Source organism: Esox lucius, chromosome 25, assembly GCF_011004845.1.
Source record: "Esox lucius isolate fEsoLuc1 chromosome 25, fEsoLuc1.pri, whole genome shotgun sequence".
In the NCBI taxonomy this organism is placed as follows: domain Eukaryota; kingdom Metazoa; phylum Chordata; class Actinopteri; order Esociformes; family Esocidae; genus Esox; species Esox lucius.
In genome coordinates this window covers 14,519,023-14,538,667 of record NC_047593.1, presented here as the reverse complement: position 1 = coordinate 14,538,667, position 19,645 = coordinate 14,519,023, and the positions used below count along the sequence as shown (strand labels likewise).

The window sequence follows — 19,645 nt, the reverse complement described above, 5'->3', positions numbered from 1 at the left end:
GAAACAAGAGAAAATCGCTGATATGTTTCTGTCATGTGAGCGTTACATCAAAGATGCAGCAAGAAATCCCTTGGCCAAGCAATTTAACTCACAACTATATTTGTCTGAAACTAATTATTTAAATTGGTTATGTTTTGGAATACACAAAGTGACTAACAACCATCACAGTTTATGGTTTTTGGGATCTGTCTGTCGGTCTGTGTCTTAAGTGGCACACTAAACCCTTTTATAGCGCATTACTTGTGACCAGGCCCCTCTGGTCAGGACACTAAACCTGTGCATTTGTGTTTCTGTAGAAAATGAGGCATCCATCTTTGATTTGGCGGCTAGTGGAGGAGCCGCCCCCGTAGGAGGTTTCGTCTACAGAGGATGTCAGTCCAGAAGACTTTACGGGAGCTATGTTTTCGGAGACAAGAACGGGTAAGTGTTTTGTCATACATATTGCTCTTTCTCTAAGAACCATAAGAATCCAAGGATACATTAGGGCCAGACGCAGAAACGATTAGTTTAAATGGCTAAATGGCTAGCTAGATTTTCTCATAAGCCAGCCTGGTAAAAGTAGCCACAATGATATGATATGCAGAACAGATAATTATTTGGCCCTAAATGTTTTTCACCTTAGCAAAAATGGTTTTATACGTGTTCTTATTGTCAAATTAACTACATAACCAGTAGGAATGTGTCAGTATAATTAGCTCATAGGATAGTTTTTCAGCACCTGTGCTGTGAGTTCACATTCCTGGTGGGTTGATCATTTTTTTTTTGATATATGGTATTGCATGGATGGCCGTCATTGACTTGAATGTTAAGATTAAGAATCAGTTTCATAAGGAGGTTGGCATACGTCTTTGTTCAGCCTTCACTGCAATAACAGGGAAAGACATACATACTTAATAATTAATGCATACAGGAGTTAAGGGTAGCCTTCTCTTCTTTCACTTGAACATTTGTGAAGACACATAGGTGGTCATCAAAGTACTTCATTTAAGGCTTGGAGGCCACATCTACATTTGGGGCCAGCAGTGGCCAGCAGTGGACTGAGCGACTTTGACAAGGGCCAAATTGGGATGGCTGGACGACTGGGTGAGAGCATCTCCAAAACTGCAGCCCTTGTGGGGTGTTCCCGGTCTGCAGTGGTTAGTACCTATCAAAAGTGGTCCAAGGAAGGAAAAGCGGTGAACTGGCGACAGGGTCATGGGCGCCAAAGCAAATGAATGCACGTGGAGAGCGAATACTTGCCTGTTTGGTCCGATCCAACAGACAAGCTTCTGTAGCTCAAATTGCTGAAAACGTTAAAGCTGATTCTGATTGAAAGGTGTCAGAACACACAGTGCATCGCAGTGTATGGGGCAGCGTAGCCGGAGACCAGTCAGGGTGCCCATGCTGACCCCTGTACCACTGCCGAAAGCGCCTACAAAGGGCATGTGAGCACCAGAACTGGACCTAGGAGCAATGGAAGAATGTGGCCTGGTCTGATGAATCACATTTTCTTTTACATCACGTGGATGGCCAGGTGCGTGTGTGTCACTTACCTGGAGAACACATGACACCAGGATGCACTATAGGAAGAAGTCGGCGGAGGCAGTGTGATGCTTTGGACAATGATCTACTGGGAAACTTTGGGACCTGCCATTCATGTGGATGTTACTTTACCACCTACCTAAGCATTGTTGCAGACCATGTGCAACCTTTCATGGCAACGGTATTCCCTGATGGCATTGTCCTCTAACAGCAGGATAATGCATCCTGCCACAAAGCAAAAATGGTTCAGGAATGGATTGAGGAACACAACAACGAGTTCAAGGTGTTGACTTGGCTTCCAAATTCCCCAGATCCCAATCCAATCGAGCATCTGTGGGATGTGTTGGACAAACAGGTCCAATCCATGGAGGCCCCACCTCGCAACTTACAGGACTTAAAGGATCTGCTGCTAATGTCTTGGTGCCAGACACCACAGCACAACTTCAGAGGTCTAGTGGAGTCCATGCCTCGACGGGTCAGTGCTGTTTTGGTGGCAAAAGGGGGACCTACACAATATTAGGCAGGTGGTCAAATGTTATGACTGATCGGTGAACGTATCACCTTGGAGTAGTTCGTCAACTGCCTGTTATCAACTGCCTGTACTTCAGTGGATACACCCAGGCTACTGGCAGTGGGTAAATGACTGCAATTTGACAACAACACTGCCCAAAAAATACCCATATTTATTTTTATATACATGATATGTTTTTTTTCCCCTCTTTGCATTTATGACATCCAATCGCACCTACTTCCAGCAACTCCTAACAGACACAGGAGAGTTGAAGATGACAGCATGCCTTCGCACTAGGCATCCTGCCCAAGCTACTGTTTTCTACACTGTTTTTCCAACCAGGAAGTCAGTCAGATCAGTGGGCAAGGACATGATCACTTGACCGGGCACAGCCAGCGCTCAAACATCGGCCGTTGTGGACGATTTGGCACTATGACCCACTGGGTTGTATTTTTTTGTCTAATTATCATATAAGTGCACAGCTGTTCAAACAACGTTGTTCTGTCATTCACAACGTTCCCGAAGGGGAGTGTAAATTGACTTGGGATTGAACAAACACAATCAGATATCATTAGTGACGGTGAACGTAAACATTATGCCAACGGCATTGTCGCCATGCCAACATAAACCCAGTGTTCTATCCTTGCTTGGGGGGGGGGGGGGGTAAGGTTACTATTACATTACTGTCACTACAACAGCTCCAGCTTCTTTACTGTAAGTGGAGATGTGATTTCCTGCCCCAGTTAGTTGGTTTGGCTACCGCCTCGTGTTGTTCACACGTCTCATTGGTCGGTAATTCATCTTGCTCAAGAGCCATGGCCAAGGAAATAAATATGGAGGAGGAAGTATGCTGTTGAGATATCATGGCATGGCCTTTGGAAAAATGACTTGGAGCCACTTCGCCTCATTTCAGTTTTGGGGGGCACGTTGTTGTGAAGGGGTGATGAGGATTTGGGCACAAGCGTTTATTTAGAAACCAAATTAATTCATGGTCACAAAGGAACCGAAACGCAAGACTGCTGTGCTGTGATCTGCAAGCAAATGATATGCCTTTTTCAACGACCCCTGCGCTTAATCTCTCACCGTGTCCATGTGCTGACACTCTGTTTTCTCTGTGGTTTTTCTCTGTGTGTTTCAGGAACCTGCGGATCCTCCAGAAGAGCACAGCAGCGATGCGGGGCCACTGGCAGGAGAAGTCTTTGTGCCTGGGGACCAGCAGCTTCTGCGGGTCTGCACTGGTGGGACACATCCTAGGTTTCGGAGAGGATGAACTAGGTCAGTAGAACCAGCACCAGTTATGTTCCAAATGGTACCTTGCGCCATGTGTACTGCAAAAGTGGGTCCCATAGTTGTGGTAAAGAGGTCGATGAAATGGTGAAAAACTTGATCTAACAAAGCAGATATTTGTGAAATCCATCGCAACTTATTTATTATAATGGGCCCACAATGTGGTTACTTCATTCCGATTTTGATATATTTAACGGCGTAACGTGTAGACACACAACACTACGGCTAACGCGTGACTGCGGAAAGCTACATTTCAATATTCTATTGTGTTAAAACATGAAATCAAAATGCATTTGATTAGGTCAAACCAAAAATCCTCCAGAGTATGGTGAGAACTGCAGTAGTCAGGGGAGGCTGCCAAGAGCCCTATGGCAACTCTAAAAGATTTAGTCTTCTGAGCAGACCTGGGCGCTTCACAAATGTAGACGTTTAAGACTAAAAGGGATTTTATACTCGACACATAGCGCTATCTGTACCGCAAGCCTAGGAATGCACATCATCCTAAGGACACCATCCCTGCCCTGAAGCATGCTGGTGGCAGCATCAGGCTATGGGGAAGCTTCTCAGCAGTAAGGCCAGGGACACAGGGTTGTGGGTAGAGCAAAATGCAGAGGTCCTTGAAGAATACCGGATCCAGGGCGAACAGGATCTAAGACTATGGTGAAGATTCCATGACACATCCAATGTTTGGGTTGTGCTCCATTAACCTCTTTATCACGAGGAGTAGAATTCCACTTGGGACCCAGCCCAAATGTAGCCTTAAGACAGGAACAATATGGCTTGTACATGTATATCCATATTCCGTTTCCTGACTCTTTTTGAGACTCTTTCTCTCTCCATCTGAGCTGATGTTGTGAGTGAAATCTTCTGTCAACAAACCGTCAGGGAGCAGAAGACTGATTGTCAGAATATCGAGCCATCCTGAAACCCATGTTTACACCCAGTGACAGATGTCAAAACTGTGTAGAACTGTAGTTCGGAATGATTGGGGCATTGTATATGGAACAACGGTTACACGTATTTACACAGATCTTGCAGCATATGGATTGCAATGTCAGTGTGCAGCATTCATTTCCACAACATCGCCGATTGATATTGACAGATGGGTGTATCTCTCATGAAATGAATAACTCGGGGGGGGAAATGTCAGAGGCTTCTCAAATTCAAGGCGTTACTCCAGATATTCATGATATTGGTCCGGAAAGCCAACGCCGAGGTCACACGGCGTGAAATGTACACCTCTATCCGTTCCGCGGTGTCGCCCTTCCTCTGTGGGGTGTTCCTGTAGCATAGCAGGATATTAAAGTGTCTGTGCATCCTGAAGGATAACACTGTAGTTTCCATAAAAGAGCGACAGCCCCCAAAGAGCCCACTGAAATGTGATGTAGTTGACCACCTACCTGTTGGAGATTGTTTGTGATGGCTGGGTTTGACGAGGGTGGGGAGTGGGGGCGCATTTAGGCATGTTTTTAACTGTCTGCCAGCAATATCATTTCAGGTGTGTTTAGGAGAGTTTAGGAGAGGTTAGGTGAGTTTAGGAGAGGTTAGGTGAGTTTAGGAGAGGTTAGGGGAGGATAGGGGAGTTTGGGAGAGGTGAGGACAGGTGAGTTTAGGAGAGGTTAGGTGAGTTTAGGAGAGGTTAGGTGAGTTTAGGAGAGGTTAGGTGAGTTTAGGAGAGGTTAGGGGAGGATAGGTGAGTTTGGGAGAGGTGAGGACAGGTGAGTTTAGGAGAGGTTAGGTGAGTTTAGGAGAGGTTAGGTGAGTTTAGGAGAGGTTAGGGGAGGATAGGTGAGTTTGGGAGAGGTGAGGACAGGTGAGTTTAGGAGAGGTTAGGTGAGTTTAGGAGAGGTTAGGTGAGTTTAGGAGAGGTTAGGTGAGTTTAGGAGAGGTTAGGGGAGGATAGGTGAGTTTGGGAGAGGTGAGGACAGGTGAGTTTAGGAGAGGTTAGGTGAGTTTAGGAGAGGTTAGGGGAGGATAGGTGAGTTTGGGAGAGGTGAGGACAGGTGAGTTTAGGAGAGGTTAAGTGAGTTTAGGTGATGATAGTTAGAGTTAGGTGAGGTTAGGTGAGGATCGGTGAGGTCAGATGAGGTAAGGTGAGGTAAGGTTCACTTCATCAGCAGACCCACTGAAGCCCAAAACACCCTAACACAAGGGCCAGTTGTAAGCTTTTGCGTTGAGGAGACCAAATGATCCATATTGAGCTCCATGTGCAACTAAGGCAACGTGCCAATGTCTTGGGCTGGTGTTAGTCGGAGATCTACGCATTTGTTCATGATTTGCACATGGGGGGTAGGAGAATAGTGGAGCGCCGGGCTGGGATAGACAGGTTTGGCGTCCCACTGCAAGGCCTAGTGGACATATGTTTACAATTTGTCCTCGTATGAATCTGTGTTGTGGCCTTGCTCCTCATTAAACGACTCGCCTGGTTTCAGTCAGAAGATTTCAGATGTTGCCTCTCTCTCCCAAGTCCCACGGCAAGTTGCAGCGCTGCAGGGCCTGTTCTGTTCTATCGCTTCTGTCTCTCTCTGTCTTTCTGATTCTTTCTCAGACTCTATCTTCCTCACTTTCTCCTCTCCCTCCCTTTTCGCTCTTTTTTCTCTCATTTCTTCTCTCTAGACAGGCCTTGGATTACATTCACCATGTAACCCCTCTTCTCCCCTCAGGTGAAGTGTACATCCTCGCCAGCAGTAAAAGTATGGCTCAGTCACACAGTGGGAAACTCTACAAGCTGGTCGACCCTAAACGGTAAAGGACACAACTGATTCCTTATGTGTGTGAGTATGTGTGTGTGAGTATGTGCGTGTGAGTATGTGTGTGTGAGAATATGGGTGTGAGAATGTGTGTGTGTGAGTATGTGTGTGTGTGAGTATGCCTGTGTGAGTATGGGTGTGTGTGAGTATGTGTGTAAATATGTCGGTGGCTTCCCCCTTTACCTACACACAGCATTTTCAGAGGCATCGTCATTAGGCAACGTCATCCCTCCCTCTATCCCTCATTCATTACACCTTTCCAATACATCACACACACACACACACACATCACACAGCTGCCGGTTCCCTGGCCAACACAAACCTCAGCGCAGTAATTGGAGAGTAAGCATACCAATTCAAAATGTTAGTGTAACGTGTCTCGAACACCAACAGTGCTGGGCTTTCTCTCCTCCCTCCCCAAGTAACTAGCCCTGCCGGCTCCGGATGAGAGACAGAGAGAGAGAGAGAGAGAGAGAGAGACAGAGAGAGAGAGAGAGAGAGAGAGAGAGAGAGAGAGAGACGGGGGGGGGGATATTTTCGGAGTATTTGACAGGGCGGCTTATTCGCTCCTGGAGAGAACGGAGGGGCACCTGTCGATGAGTGGGAATGTTTATCCTCTAGTCGTAGCGAGGACTACAGGGATTTGCCATGTGACTGGAAGACATGGCAGATCTGATGAAGGGATGCTGTGTCCCATGTGCCCCAGTGTGTACCACCAATCACAGCTGACACTGTGTCTGAGTTATTCAGGGACGTGGAGGATGTTGGGAGGAAGATATGACTCCTCTAACTGTAGTTCGCCATGGATAGGAGAATCTGCTAAATGAATACATTTTATAGGAACATTTTAAAGGTTGCTGTTTTTGTTTATGATCTTTAATGAATTCTGTTGGCGTCGACACAAACGTTTCATCCATGCACACTAGAAAATGTGGCATATATATGATTTCCCTATTCCCCGCAGTCAATAACTAAGACATCCAGGATTGAAATGCCATTTAACTCAAGAAGAGAACCTTGCTTTCTAATTTAAAACAAGTGAGCTCCAATCTGTATTTTTAACTCTGCTCAAACAACCTCCCTTTTTTGAAAACACTAGAATAGCAATGCACATTAATGTTACAAACGTACCCGTCTGTTTAACTCGTAAATTCAGACGATTTTCGTAATATTAATCTCTGTCCATATTGCCCAGCTTTAGTTGAGGGATGGCCTGAACTAGAGATCGTAACGTACGCTTAAGTAATTCAGCAAAGGTTGGCAGGGATTGCGATGGGGGCGGGGGGGGGGGGGGGGGGGGGGGGGGCTTGGGGTGGGGTTAGGCTGGTGTCACAGATGGGGCATCTCAATACATTTTACAGTGAGAGCGAGGTCCACAAAGGTCCCATACTGACGTTTCCATTTCACTTTCTGAGACTGCGTGTGTGTGTGTGTGTGTGCGTTCCTGTGTGTGCGCGCGTGTGTGTGTGTGACAATAGATACGTATCCCTGGCTAAGTTGAAGACAGTGCCACCCAAGACTTAATGCAATTAATTACACCACAGATGTTTCTAAGGGCCCCTGCCGGCCTGCTCAATGTTTTATTTATGTTTTCTGGCATGAACGCATTCCTCCCAAAGAACAATTATTTCCACCCATCTATTGTGCATGTTTAGTCTGTGTTGGGTCCTGTAGTGTTGGGAGTCAAGCGTCTACACACACACACACACACACACGCACACGCGCACGCGTGCATCTTCAATGAGAAAATGGAGAGGGGATGATCTCGTGACTGGACACTTTGCGCCATCATGTCGGGTGGTCCTCCCATCGTCTTCGGGGTACCCAGGCCTCCTCACGCGCCTCCTTTCGCGGCAGCGTTGTGCTGTAGAGAGGCGGGCCCCTGCCAACCGCAGGGACCAGTGTGTGTTTTCATTACTTAAATGTTTGGGGAAGTGGGGATGGGGGGTTGGAGGTCGGAGGTTTTTTCGGGGTGGAGCAGGATCGGTTAAACCCCTCTGCGACGTTTTGGGCTCATACACACATCTCGGCGGAGCTGTGAATTAATTTCTCTGTATTTGTTTTGTCGGTCTAATAATAAATATTCCACCGAGCGTCTGGGTACTGTGCGGGTGTTGTGTCTGCCTGAGTCCTGTTTGGACACAGAGACAGTAAGATCATGACTGAGGGTTTGATGGCGCTGATGACAGTGGAAGGCGACAGACTTGTGTTAAAACACCTCACAGCACTGTCAAGGATAGAAAACGACTCGATATGAAGCGCACACACACACACACACACTGTTCTTTCCGAGGTTTCTAAAGGCTTCAGCTATGTTTCTTTGTTGTTCTTGTTCCCCTTCTTTCTATAATTAATGCAGTGTCAGTTCAGGTCGAAACATGGACCGCTTCGTTGAACTCGTCTTATCTCAATCTCATAGCTTCCCATGGAAGCTGAAGGGGGGGGGGGGGGGTATTTATTTCTGGTGCTGAAATCAATTTGGAACTGCAGAGAGGAGGAGGCTTCATTCCGGGAGACGAGAGAGACACAAACAAACACAGATGATACCAGAAATGAAGTGGCCCACACAGTCAAACGGGCAAGCGTGTTAACAGTCATGTTGTTTACTGTGCAGAAGAATGGAATGGACAGACCAGAGTTTGGTTCAAAACCAATGTTACCTGGTCCTCATGCTCCAATCTGGAAATGGACCAGAAATCCATTGGGCCACTGAAACCACTGCTCTTATCATGAATACAAATTGCAGGAAAGGGGTTTTGCGGCGTCGTAATATACTTTTCACACGTTTGTGAGGGTTTAGTTTAGTCAGGTGCAAAGTCCACTAATAGAATTGCGTTGAGTAAATATATTGGCCCGGTGGAAACTGAATAAAGCTCGGGGACCTCCTTTATGAAGTGGATTCGCTATGGAAGTCACAAATCACTGAAAACACTGGGGAAGAGGGAATGGGAGGTGTGGTGAGTATGTGTGGGTGTGTGTGTGTGTGAGTGTGTGTGTGGTGTGATAGCTCTCAGCATGTTGGCAAAAAAAAAGCCAGTCCTTTTATTCAGATGTCCCTCCTAAATCTTGTGGCTACACCAGAGTGGTCCTCCCCTTGACCAGGCCGTCCAAGCACTCCACTGAATTCCCCCGGCTCCTACAATGCACAGTACATTTCTGACACAAATAAAACAAGGGATGAAACCACAAAGAGGCCCCGCCAACAATGGAGTCGGATGACAAAACGGCCAAAGGGCTCACACTGGGCCGTTTGATTAAGCCATTGTCCGGAGGCACAATGCCCCTGATGCCAATCACACCAAGGCCCCAGCCAACACATTCCTCCCCACCCGGGAACCATCTCCACCGACTCGCCCACCCAGCCATCGCCGGCCGGCGCCGCGTAGGTGAAACGCGGTCAGCGGTCGCTAAGTTGCCGACGTCCCCACCGACAAACTGTGTCCCGCGAGCCGGTGCGACGCTCCCGCCCGGCGACATGTTGCGAGGGAGGCTGTGGTCTGGGGGGAGCTGCTCTAGGATCCGGCCCTGGCGTGTTGTTCCTGGCTGAGGCCTCCTGCTCTGGAATAAAAGGGCTCCGTTCACCACTCCATCAACACCCGGCCTCCCTTCTCCATTAGGGGGGTGGGGGGTGCCCCGACCACACGGACACTATTAAACTAATAAGCCGGCCCTCCTCTAATTTATCAACTAATGTTCTATGCAAGTGGCCTCACGGAGTTGATCCATTCCCACAGTGCCTGTTGACCCAGCTGCCTTTGTCAAGTGGCGCTGCGGCAGGTGTTGTTTTCACCGGGGCCCGCGGCCACCCATGGCACGGAGACAGACTGCCGAGGGCCGCTGGCGGTGGCTGACCCCTGACAGCCTGGCCAATGCCGTCAACCGCGTTGGACACCGGTCCTCTGCTGAAATCAATTTGGTACTACGGAGAGGAGGGGGGGGCCCCACAGTCCCTCACCCTCTCTCTCTCTCTCTCTGTCTCCCCAGCTCTGCCACTCCCTCGCCCTCTCTCTCTCGTTCTACCCCCCCCGCTCCTTTGGGACTACATGCAGCCTCTGTCACAACAAAGGCCCCCGTGGCTGGGTGGGTGCTGAGGGGAGCGGAGCATGGGAATTGCCCCGCTCAGCCCCCCCCCGGAGACCCCCCCTGGGTCCCGGTTCAGCCATCAGTCAGTGTGGCTGTCAGGATGACACTGTCTCAGCCACGGGGGCCAACGGGGGCCACGCTAACACCCACTCACACACCCCCGGGACCCTCGCCAGGAGCAAACCCCCACCCGCCCACCCCGGGAGCCCAGGGCCCCCTTCTTTGTACTACAGAGCGCTAACCGACCGTGGTCGGTAGCATTCACGAGTGGAGCCGTCGTATCGGATTGGGGCCGCGACTCCTGTGTGTCTACCTCTCCTTCATTAGTGAGCAAGAGGGAGAGTCCAGCGAGACCGTCATTATAATCACGAAGCACATGCACTGACCTCATCATCGCTCACCACCGTTTTCCATAACACTACCACTGTGCGTGTGTGCGTGTGTGTGTGTGTGTGTGTGCGTGGTGCACATGTCAACCAACTGCGTGGTGGAGGCTTGTCCTGCCTCATTAGCCTGTTCTGTTTAACCTCAGACACGCACAAACACACACACACACACGCAGACACACGCACACAAACTAACATTTGAACTCATTATGTACAGCAGGGCAGTATTACTTCCAGATTGTCTTAGCACGGGCCGGAGCGTGATATGAGATGATCACACCGCGCCTCATTTGGGCCCATGCGTATGTTGTGTGTGTGTGTTTGACTTACAAAAGGATCACAATATGTCTGCTTGCCATGTGCCAGTGTATGTTTTCAGATGTCTGCTGTGTGCGCGCATGTGACCGACTTCAGAGGTGCATTAGCGCGTGCGCGTGAACGAATACGCCACCTGAAAATAAACGTCGCCGTGCGTGTCACGTGTGATGGACATGTTGTGACACCCACCCCCCCCCCCCCTCGGTCCCCCCCCCCCCCGGCCGGTGGTCCCGAAGGAGTGTCAGAGGCAGGCGGAAGCCCCGGAGCTCCTGGGCACGGCGTGCTCGTGGCAGTGTAAGAACGGACACTGCACGCCCACGGGGACGTGTTGCTGCAGCGCTGGCTGGGAGGGCCCGTTCTGCAGAGTGGGTGAGTCCGGGGCCAACCCCAGCAGTGGCCGGAATATATAGCATCAACGCCCGACGTGTCCCCCTGTTGTTACTGAGTGTCACCGGTCTCTGACTCCCCGGTTGCCCCCCCCCTCCCCCCTCCCTCTGTTTGTGCGCCACAGCTAAATGCGAGCCGGCCTGTCGGAGCGGCGGCGTGTGTGTGGAGCCCAACGCGTGTCTGTGCAAGAGCGGCTACTCGGGCGCCGAGTGCGAGAAGGGCGAGCGTGGCATGCCGAGCGACCAGGAGAAGGACGGCATCCTGGACCACATCATAGACATGACCTCCTACCTGCTGGATCTCACCAGCTACATCGTATAGGGGCACGAGGAGGGGGTCACCAACTGCCCCCCCACGCCCCTCCCCCCCGCCTTCCCCAACTGAATTACCGGCAGTCTCCGAGGGGAAGCCCGAACTGGACCTTCTTGATTCACACACCCCAAACACACACACACACACACACAACCTGGTTTGGACATACCGCCCACTCCCCAGACTGGTGATCATCCTGCCCATGAGCTACGCGCTGCTGTCTGAACAGTAGGCTACGGGCACCTTCCGGTTCAGCCATCCCTCCACTGACCCACACACAGACAGGAGGACGTTCCTCTCGTTCTAATTCTCCCCCGTTCTGGAAATCCCGTGCAGATGACTTGGTCTCAGCGCTGCCCCCCCACCCCCTACAGATGGAAGACCTCCTTCACATTTCTGTCCATACACACACACACACACACACACACACACACAAACGGCAACAGTTTCGACTGAAGCCTTACGGAGAGTGAAGGGGAGCAGGCTGAGCTGTGGCACAGAGAGAGGCATGAGGAGGAGTGGAAACGTGGCGTTGGTTAGCCCCCAGGATTGGAGGGTGGAGACACCAATAACGAGTGTTAACTTTGGGTGCCCTTCCATCCGACAAAAGACAGAACAGTCTTCACCTGTCTGTTACATAAACACGCTGTCTCTTCAGCATCAGTAATGTGATCATACTGCTAAAGACTGTCGAGATTTTGTAATGTGCTGTGTATAGAAACCCCATAGAGACTCCTGTACTATTTCTTGTAATATGAAAGACATATCAACCAATAATGTCCCAGTAATAATGTAGAAATGTTGTCCCACTCTGCTTGTTGGGTGTATCATAATGCAGCGGTGTAGATACTTTTGTTTTTCAACGCTCACTTTACATGCTACCAATGTACAAAATGTCCCGCTGAAGAATGTGTCTTTGGCATTGAGACCAGCAGCCCAAATTTCTCTTTTCCATTTGAATGTTTTTGACCAATCACATCTTTTTCCCAGCTGTTAGACCTCATTTATTCAGACATTTATCGACAAGGTCAGAGATGGGCTGCCTGTCCACGTGCTGCATTAGGACTCAACAAGTATCTCCCGATCTATTGGGCTCTGTGCCCTCTGTGCCCCAAATGGCACCCTATTCACCGGTGGCAGAGGTAGTGGGCATCATTTGGAACACGGCCCGATGACACTGATAGGATCGCTCTCATCGCTTCTGCTGTCCTGGCAGTGTCAAAGACAGTTCCGGACATTTGTAATGGAGTCCCCGGCTCCGTGCACTGTAATGTTGTGGGGATTTTGTGTTGTGCAGACGAATAAGGCGGGACCAGTATGCCCAAAACACTGATGACCTACACACACACACACACTAATGCAAAAGCACGCAGCAGGCCAAATCTCACTTACTCTTTATTTCTCACACTGTACACACACACAGACATACATACACAGACACACATGCTACTCAGTGTCAGTGGGAATAACAAAGGGAAGGCGGTGATGTATATTTCAGTTGAACCAAGTACTTGTTAGCCTTGCTAAATAATATAGCATTCTTATTGTTTTCATAGAGGAGGTTTATTTTTTTAACTGTAATAATATATGGGAGAGAACTACGGTAGTAGAAAGGGCTTTTACATTAAGCATGTAAATCCAAGTCATTTTATTTTAAAGTTTAGTTTCCACGTTCCTCACAGTTTTTTTGGAGGGGCGGCCGGTTGAAAGACACTCGAGGTCTACTGCAGGTTTAATACATATCGAAGGCTACTGCATGTCTACACCTGCATAGAATAGTTTGGATCCAAACGTTGAGAATGAACACCACATTTTGTCTGCATTTCCTTCCCGCAGTGTCTCTGCATCTTTCACACTGAACTGTGCCCGTAATGGCTGCCTTTTGATCTTCGTTTGGGATAAGATCAGGAAGCCACCAGCTCTTTGGAGGTGAGGCTTCTTCTACGTAGATCAGGAGGAAGATATCCTGGCACCAGACGTTCAGATAAGACAGGAGATACGATGACATTTGTCAAATCCCAACTTTTGATCCACCTTTTGAGGAAAGGAAACATCCGAGGGTCCTTAACCAGGGAGCGGCGTGCCAGAGGCCGTGCTCGTCTCAAAGAGATCTTAAATGTCCTCGGCGAGGCCAAACGACAATTAAAGACAGGCTATAATTATGTGGAGCCCATCGATGTGTCGTTGCTCTTTAGAAGACTGTGTGAAACGCATCACATAAACATCCCCTCCTCTACATGATCAGGACCGGTTCTCTTGATATGGTGCCATTGCAAATTCCCTGATACCATATTAATGCCGGCTGAACTACGGCCAGGGAAGTGTGACGTCTCTGACGGCAGACGGGCCTAGAGCGGCCTCTCACATCTTCTGCTCTTTTATCTTTTTTAAGTGCCTGCCCCAGAAAAAAAAAAGAAGAAAAATGTTTTGTTTTTGCAATGATATTTTTATATTCTTTTTTTTTTTTCTCGAGTTCCCGTTCTGAGCTCAGAGGTTAGAAATGTTCAGGGTTTTCAGTTCCACTTTCTTATCTCCACTGCTGTTTTTTTTTCTCTGACACTTCAGTGACAGCAGTTGCTAAATTCTCACCAGTTTTCGATTCTACCTGGTCTGTAGTGCGTCAAATGGAACTCGTGCTGTTAAGTCAATACTATAATTTTAGCACTTAATGTGAAATTTGCATTGTAGCTGCTGAGACGGCATGGTGTGAATAAAATAGAGTAACCGTTTTCATTATTTAAGTAGTTACACAAACAAAGTTATTTAAGTTCTCTACAATTGTTTTTATGGCTGTATGTGACAATTTGTATTTTGATCATGTATTGTAAATAAAACCTAGGGCTATCTTTGTTTTCTTTTCAGAAATATCAATATGTCTATTAAAGTTTATAGCATGTCTGAAAGGTTCTTGTCGCCGAGTCTGTTTTATGATCGTGATGATGTCGCCTGGAGCAGAACGCGTGTCTTCTTGAAAGACAACCCATAGAAACAGCGTCACAGAACCCTTTTGTTTTATTTCCATGCGACTGACAACTCCTGCTCATTGAGGAAAGGAAATAACGGGTTGTTGCAGTGTGATTACAAACGGAGACAGACTGAGCCCTCATTTCACCTTAAATGTAAGGTTTGATCCCGACACACAGAAGCAGTCTATGGCAGATAGTCCGGTTGGCCTCAGAGGTCTGCAGCCAAGAGTTTAAGACACGCACACATCCTGTTGAGCCCGACGTTCCCACTGTTCTCTGAATCAAAAAAAGGAAAAATTCCGTTTCGTGCACGTTACACACCACATTTCCACCATCACATAAGTTCCTCGCCCGAGCTAGGACAGAGACAGAGGGAGGTTTAGAAAATGTTTGGCGGAAAAGCAGTCCGAGGGCCAACGTGGATCACAGCCCAAGGTTTTCCCCAACGTTTGCGTGAATGGAAAAGCCTGCAAGCGAAGCTGCCTGCTGAGGAAGTGAAGGGGAGGAAAAGATATGCATATTACAGTATGTCTCTGATAGACACGAGCACAGGAACATATTCACTGAGTGCCTCACAATGGCTGTACAGTGCGGCTTTTCAAGCCTTGTCTCGTCAAATAGTTTTTTTGGGGGGGGTATGTGAATGTACATTTCATAAAGGACCTTTAGGATATGCCTGCGACAGACAAAACGCACAAAGCCCCGAAGCTCAGATCTAAACGTTAATCACACACACACACACTCAGTCAGACACACACGCTGAAGAAACAGCCATGGCTGATGGCATTATTAATTTCCTTCTGAAAATATCAATCAGGCTCCCCTGGTTGTAATGATAGCGCGGGACGACCACCCACCCTCACCACACACGTCCTCCCAGCCAGCTACTTCCATATTTACTGTAAGGCAATACTAAGTGCCTGTGCATTGTTTAGAGCCAATCAGAATTGCGTTAAGTGGAACTGGGCAAATTGTGATTCAAGGTCCAAGCAGCTACAAGGCAGCATATATTTTAGTTTATACACTATCTGTGGCATGAATCATGAATTTTCATTTGGAATAGTTTTCTTTTTCCCCCTCCCATAGGGTACTGGCCAGCCTATCTGTCATAAACAGTGTAACCCAGCACTTCGAATAAACATGAGGAGTCTGTATACTAAATATTTGTAGGACCAAGATGGCTGGAAGTGCATTTTATAAAATTGTATACATGAGCTGAAGAGTTAGCCCAACCAAATACTGTGGGGTGACAGACGGAGGGAGACGGACAGAGAGAGATCGACACAACAATTCCGTCTTTGATTTGAAAGGGGACATTTCTAAAAACATCTTAAGAGGATTTCTTCCCAAAATGCTTCATCCGTTTTCAGAAAATCTTGGTAAATTAGCTTTTATTGTGTAAAACTGGAGTCTTTAGTTGTTACAAATACTAACTGATTCTTACAGAATAAAACAGATAATGGACTCATACACTATCAGAACTCCAAATATCATAACAACAAAATTTTCAAACAATGAACATTTCTTGGATGTCACCGTCATGGCCTTTCATAGGGCTGTCAGGTCAATCTGGAAGCATGGCGGTGGTAGCGTGGCGGTGGAAGCGTGGCGGTGGTAGCGTGGCGGAGGAAACGTGGCGGAGGAAACGTGGCGGCGGTAGCGTGGCGGCGGTAGCGTGGCGGCGGAAGCGTGGCGGAGGTAGCGTGGCGGCGGTAGCGTGGCGGCGGAAGCGTGGCGGAGGTAGCGTGGCGGCGGTAGCGTGGCGGCGGAAACGTGGCGGCGGTAGCGTGGCGGCGGTAGCGTGGCGGCGGTAGCGTGGCGGAGGTAGCGTGGCGGAGGTAGCGTGGCGGCGGAAACGTGGCGGCGGTAGCGTGGCGGCGGTAGCGTGGCGGCGGTAGCGTGGCGGAGGTAGCGTGGCGGCGGAAACGTGGCGGCGGTAGCGTGGCGGCGGTAGCGTGGCGGCGGTAGCGTGGCGGTGGAAGCGTGGCGGAGGTAGCGTCGTGGTGGAAACGTGGCGGTGGTGGAAGATGCTTTGGTGTCTCAGGACCCAAAAAATTTACCATAATTAAAGTGCACTTCATCTGATTTTATTTTTGTAGAACTGCACAAATGAAAATAAATAAATAAAACGTTTTGTAAACGTATTCGAAGCCACTCAAAAACCTGACCTCAGCCTGTCGTTACCGTATTAGCAGGCGTGACTGAAATGGACCTGGCGGACCATGTTTGCCCAGACCACACAGGGTTAATAAGTCAAAGTGGCCTCTGTGAAGGGAATTCAAATTACATACGCTTGGAAATGACTACTGATATTCCCCCATATGTCATACTAACTCCCCGGCACAACCGCAGACTGACGGCCAATCAGGTCTAGCCGTCGGCACAGTGGCCGTCAGTGACACTGTATTGGAAGGCGGGGCGGCCCGGGATACGTGATCGTCGTGACATCTGCTCCGGCCCGACTTGACATCTGAGAGAAACATCTGTCGGACCCTGCAGCCTGAACCATGGCTTCCACCGTGATCTAACAGACCAGTTCCATTCGACAAACACTGCATCGCTGGCAGCTGAATGACACGGCGCGGTGGCTACGCTATGCGGCGCTAATCAGTCTGCTGTCTATGTCGCATCCTATGTCACACGTGTCATGAGAGGTATTAGCACAGCCGCACGACTTATTATCCACAGTGCATCGCTCTCATTGGTCCAGTATTCCCGTTACTCTATAACCCTGACTGAAACCCCCACTCCCCTCCCCACCGCCTTATAACAACATTGACTTATGTGCAAGAGCTGGATTTGGCTTGCGTAAACATCGATGGTGGTTTCCATGTGTGTCAATCCCACTGCCTGTGTGTCTACTTTTGTCACGCCCGTAATGGCGCGGCGTGTTCAATTACCTCATGTGTTTACACGGCTGACTCAGTGAGCACTACTGGTGTGGTGCGTGACCGACCCAGGCAGCTGAACTCTCATATTCCCCGGGCCTGCTGACTGACGGGCGTCCCCGCCCCAAACATTTACCCCGAGCCCTTATCGGGTATCAAAACAAAGAACCGGTCACCGTACGTTGGGTTTGATTACCAACCGATTTGTTTTCCCGAAACGCGTCTCCGTCTCGCCTTCAGCCAAGGAAGATGGGCTGTCCTCCTCTCGACTGAAATGATCTCGCCCTCCCTCCTCCCTCGCTCTCTGCCTCTCTATCACTTTCTCTTGTCCTCCCGGTCCCTCCCTCATTCCGGATCCAGAACCAGACCCATGAAATGATGCAATTAAGGGCCCCACTGGGGCGCAATCTGTCATGTAAACACGCCCAAATAAAAAAACACGATAGAAAGAGAGAGCAGGCCCAGAGAGACAGGTAGGGATGATACAGGTAGGGATGATACAGGTAGGGATGATCCAGGTTGGAGATGGATGAGGGAGGGGCTAGAAAAGGGGATGTAGCTGTGGCTGTACATTTTAATTGAGACAAAACTTGTCAGCTCACACACCACTGGAAGAACACAAGAGCGGTGCAGCGAGACTCCCCTCTGGGCGCGCTTGTGTATATGTGTGTTTGTCTTTGTGTCTCTGAAAGACTACACATCTCTTTGTGTGTTTGTGTGTGTGTGTGTGTGTGTGTGTGCGTGCGTTCGTCTTTCCCCCGTCTGTCTATGCGATCCTCTGCGGGGCTAGGTAAACAATTCCTGAGGACTGGAATGGACCACCTAGGCACAAGTTTCCACGTTGAGGTAGGCTTTTCAAAACGAACGCAAAGAAATGTTCCCAAACACATTAAAAGGAGTTATGCAAATGGTTCATGCCAGCACTCCTCTGCAGTATTGTTGTGGCGGCCTGTATACACTGGGGATCGTCTCCAGGCCGCTCTGTTTGCCTTCGCCTCTTAATCTGCCGGTCTCATCGGAGCTTACGTCAATACGAGCCAACCCTGCTACATCCACAGCAGCCCCAACGCTAACACTGGAGCTCCGGGGTCAAGCACCGAGCCTCGAGTGCCTCTGTGTGTGCGCGTGCGCGGCACTTCAGCGGCACGCACACACACCGAAACCCGAGAGGGGTCAGTAGGTCGACGTGCCGTCCACTCCTGTACCACCTACGTTACCACGGGCCCTGTGTGGTTTCATACGTATATGCAGTTTAAACAGTGGCTTGCACAACTCTGGGCTGGGTGCTTGGGTCCAGCTCATCCATCCATCGTCTGTCCATCTACCTATTAGTCCTTTAATCCTTTTTGCAGCACAATATCAGTGTTTGTTGTAGCCTGTCATAAAGCTAGTGTGTGTGTGTGTGTGTGTGTGTGTGCCAATGTGAATGTGCACTGTTTACAAATCACACCGTCACATCCTAGGTGGAAAGAAACCTCCTGGCTTCAACCACTCATCCGTCCACCAGTCGCAGCTTCCTAAACCCCTGATCCACAACTGCGTGCTCCTTGGGAATTCATAACACGTTTGAAAGAAATCTCATTAGCAACATTCCAGAAAGAGAATGTTACAGAGAGCGCACTGAATTTCTCTCTCTCTCCCTCTCACACACACACACACGCGCACACACACACCGGTCTCTCCACGCTCATTCTCCCCATTTACTCTCTCCAATCGCATCCACGTTATGTAAAGTCCAGAATTCAGGCGGGGACATTTCCTACGACCCCCGTTTTGCGTGGTTTGGTGTTTCCGCCTCAACGGCACCGTTGCGTTCTCCTCCACGGCTAAAAGGACTAATCTGTGGTTAGAAACAGCCTGTGCCGTTGTGCGCCTCTAATCTCCTCCCAGGCTCTGTGTCCAATGGCTGTTCCTCAGTGCCGTCCCTGCTGTCTCTCTGTCCCTGGCGTCCCCTGTCCGGTCCAAGCCAAGCCAAGAGGCAGAGATGCTTGGCTGGAGGGAACATGGTTAAATGGACAGGTTGGGAGGAACAAGGGAGGAGGAGGCGGCGGTGAGAGAGTGAGAGAGGCTCCCTCTAGTGAAGTATTCCCTCACGGCAGGCTCGAGGCGAGCACATGCGCGCCTGTTTTCACGGATCGAATGAGGACCAGATGTCCTCACAAGGATACTAAAACAGGCGTCTGCAGTTATTAGGACCTCAGGTTTAGAGATTTAGGGTCAGACGTACGACTGGGGT

General features: G+C 49.3%; 1 protein-coding gene across 1 annotated transcript in view; it reads left to right on the top strand.

Annotated features, from left to right (window-relative positions):
- hhip (hedgehog interacting protein) overlaps positions 1 to 12,908 on the top strand; it is a 34,684-nt gene extending 21,776 nt beyond the window's left edge. Inside the window, exons 9-13 of the mRNA XM_034291267.1 lie at positions 297 to 420; positions 3,171 to 3,307; positions 5,983 to 6,062; positions 11,075 to 11,225; positions 11,368 to 12,908. Of these exons, the coding sequence (XP_034147158.1) occupies positions 297 to 420; positions 3,171 to 3,307; positions 5,983 to 6,062; positions 11,075 to 11,225; positions 11,368 to 11,564 (689 nt within the window). The 3' untranslated portion in view covers positions 11,565 to 12,908. The remainder of the gene's footprint in view (positions 1 to 296; positions 421 to 3,170; positions 3,308 to 5,982; positions 6,063 to 11,074; positions 11,226 to 11,367) is intronic.
- Positions 12,909 to 19,645: the final 6,737 nt, after the last annotated feature.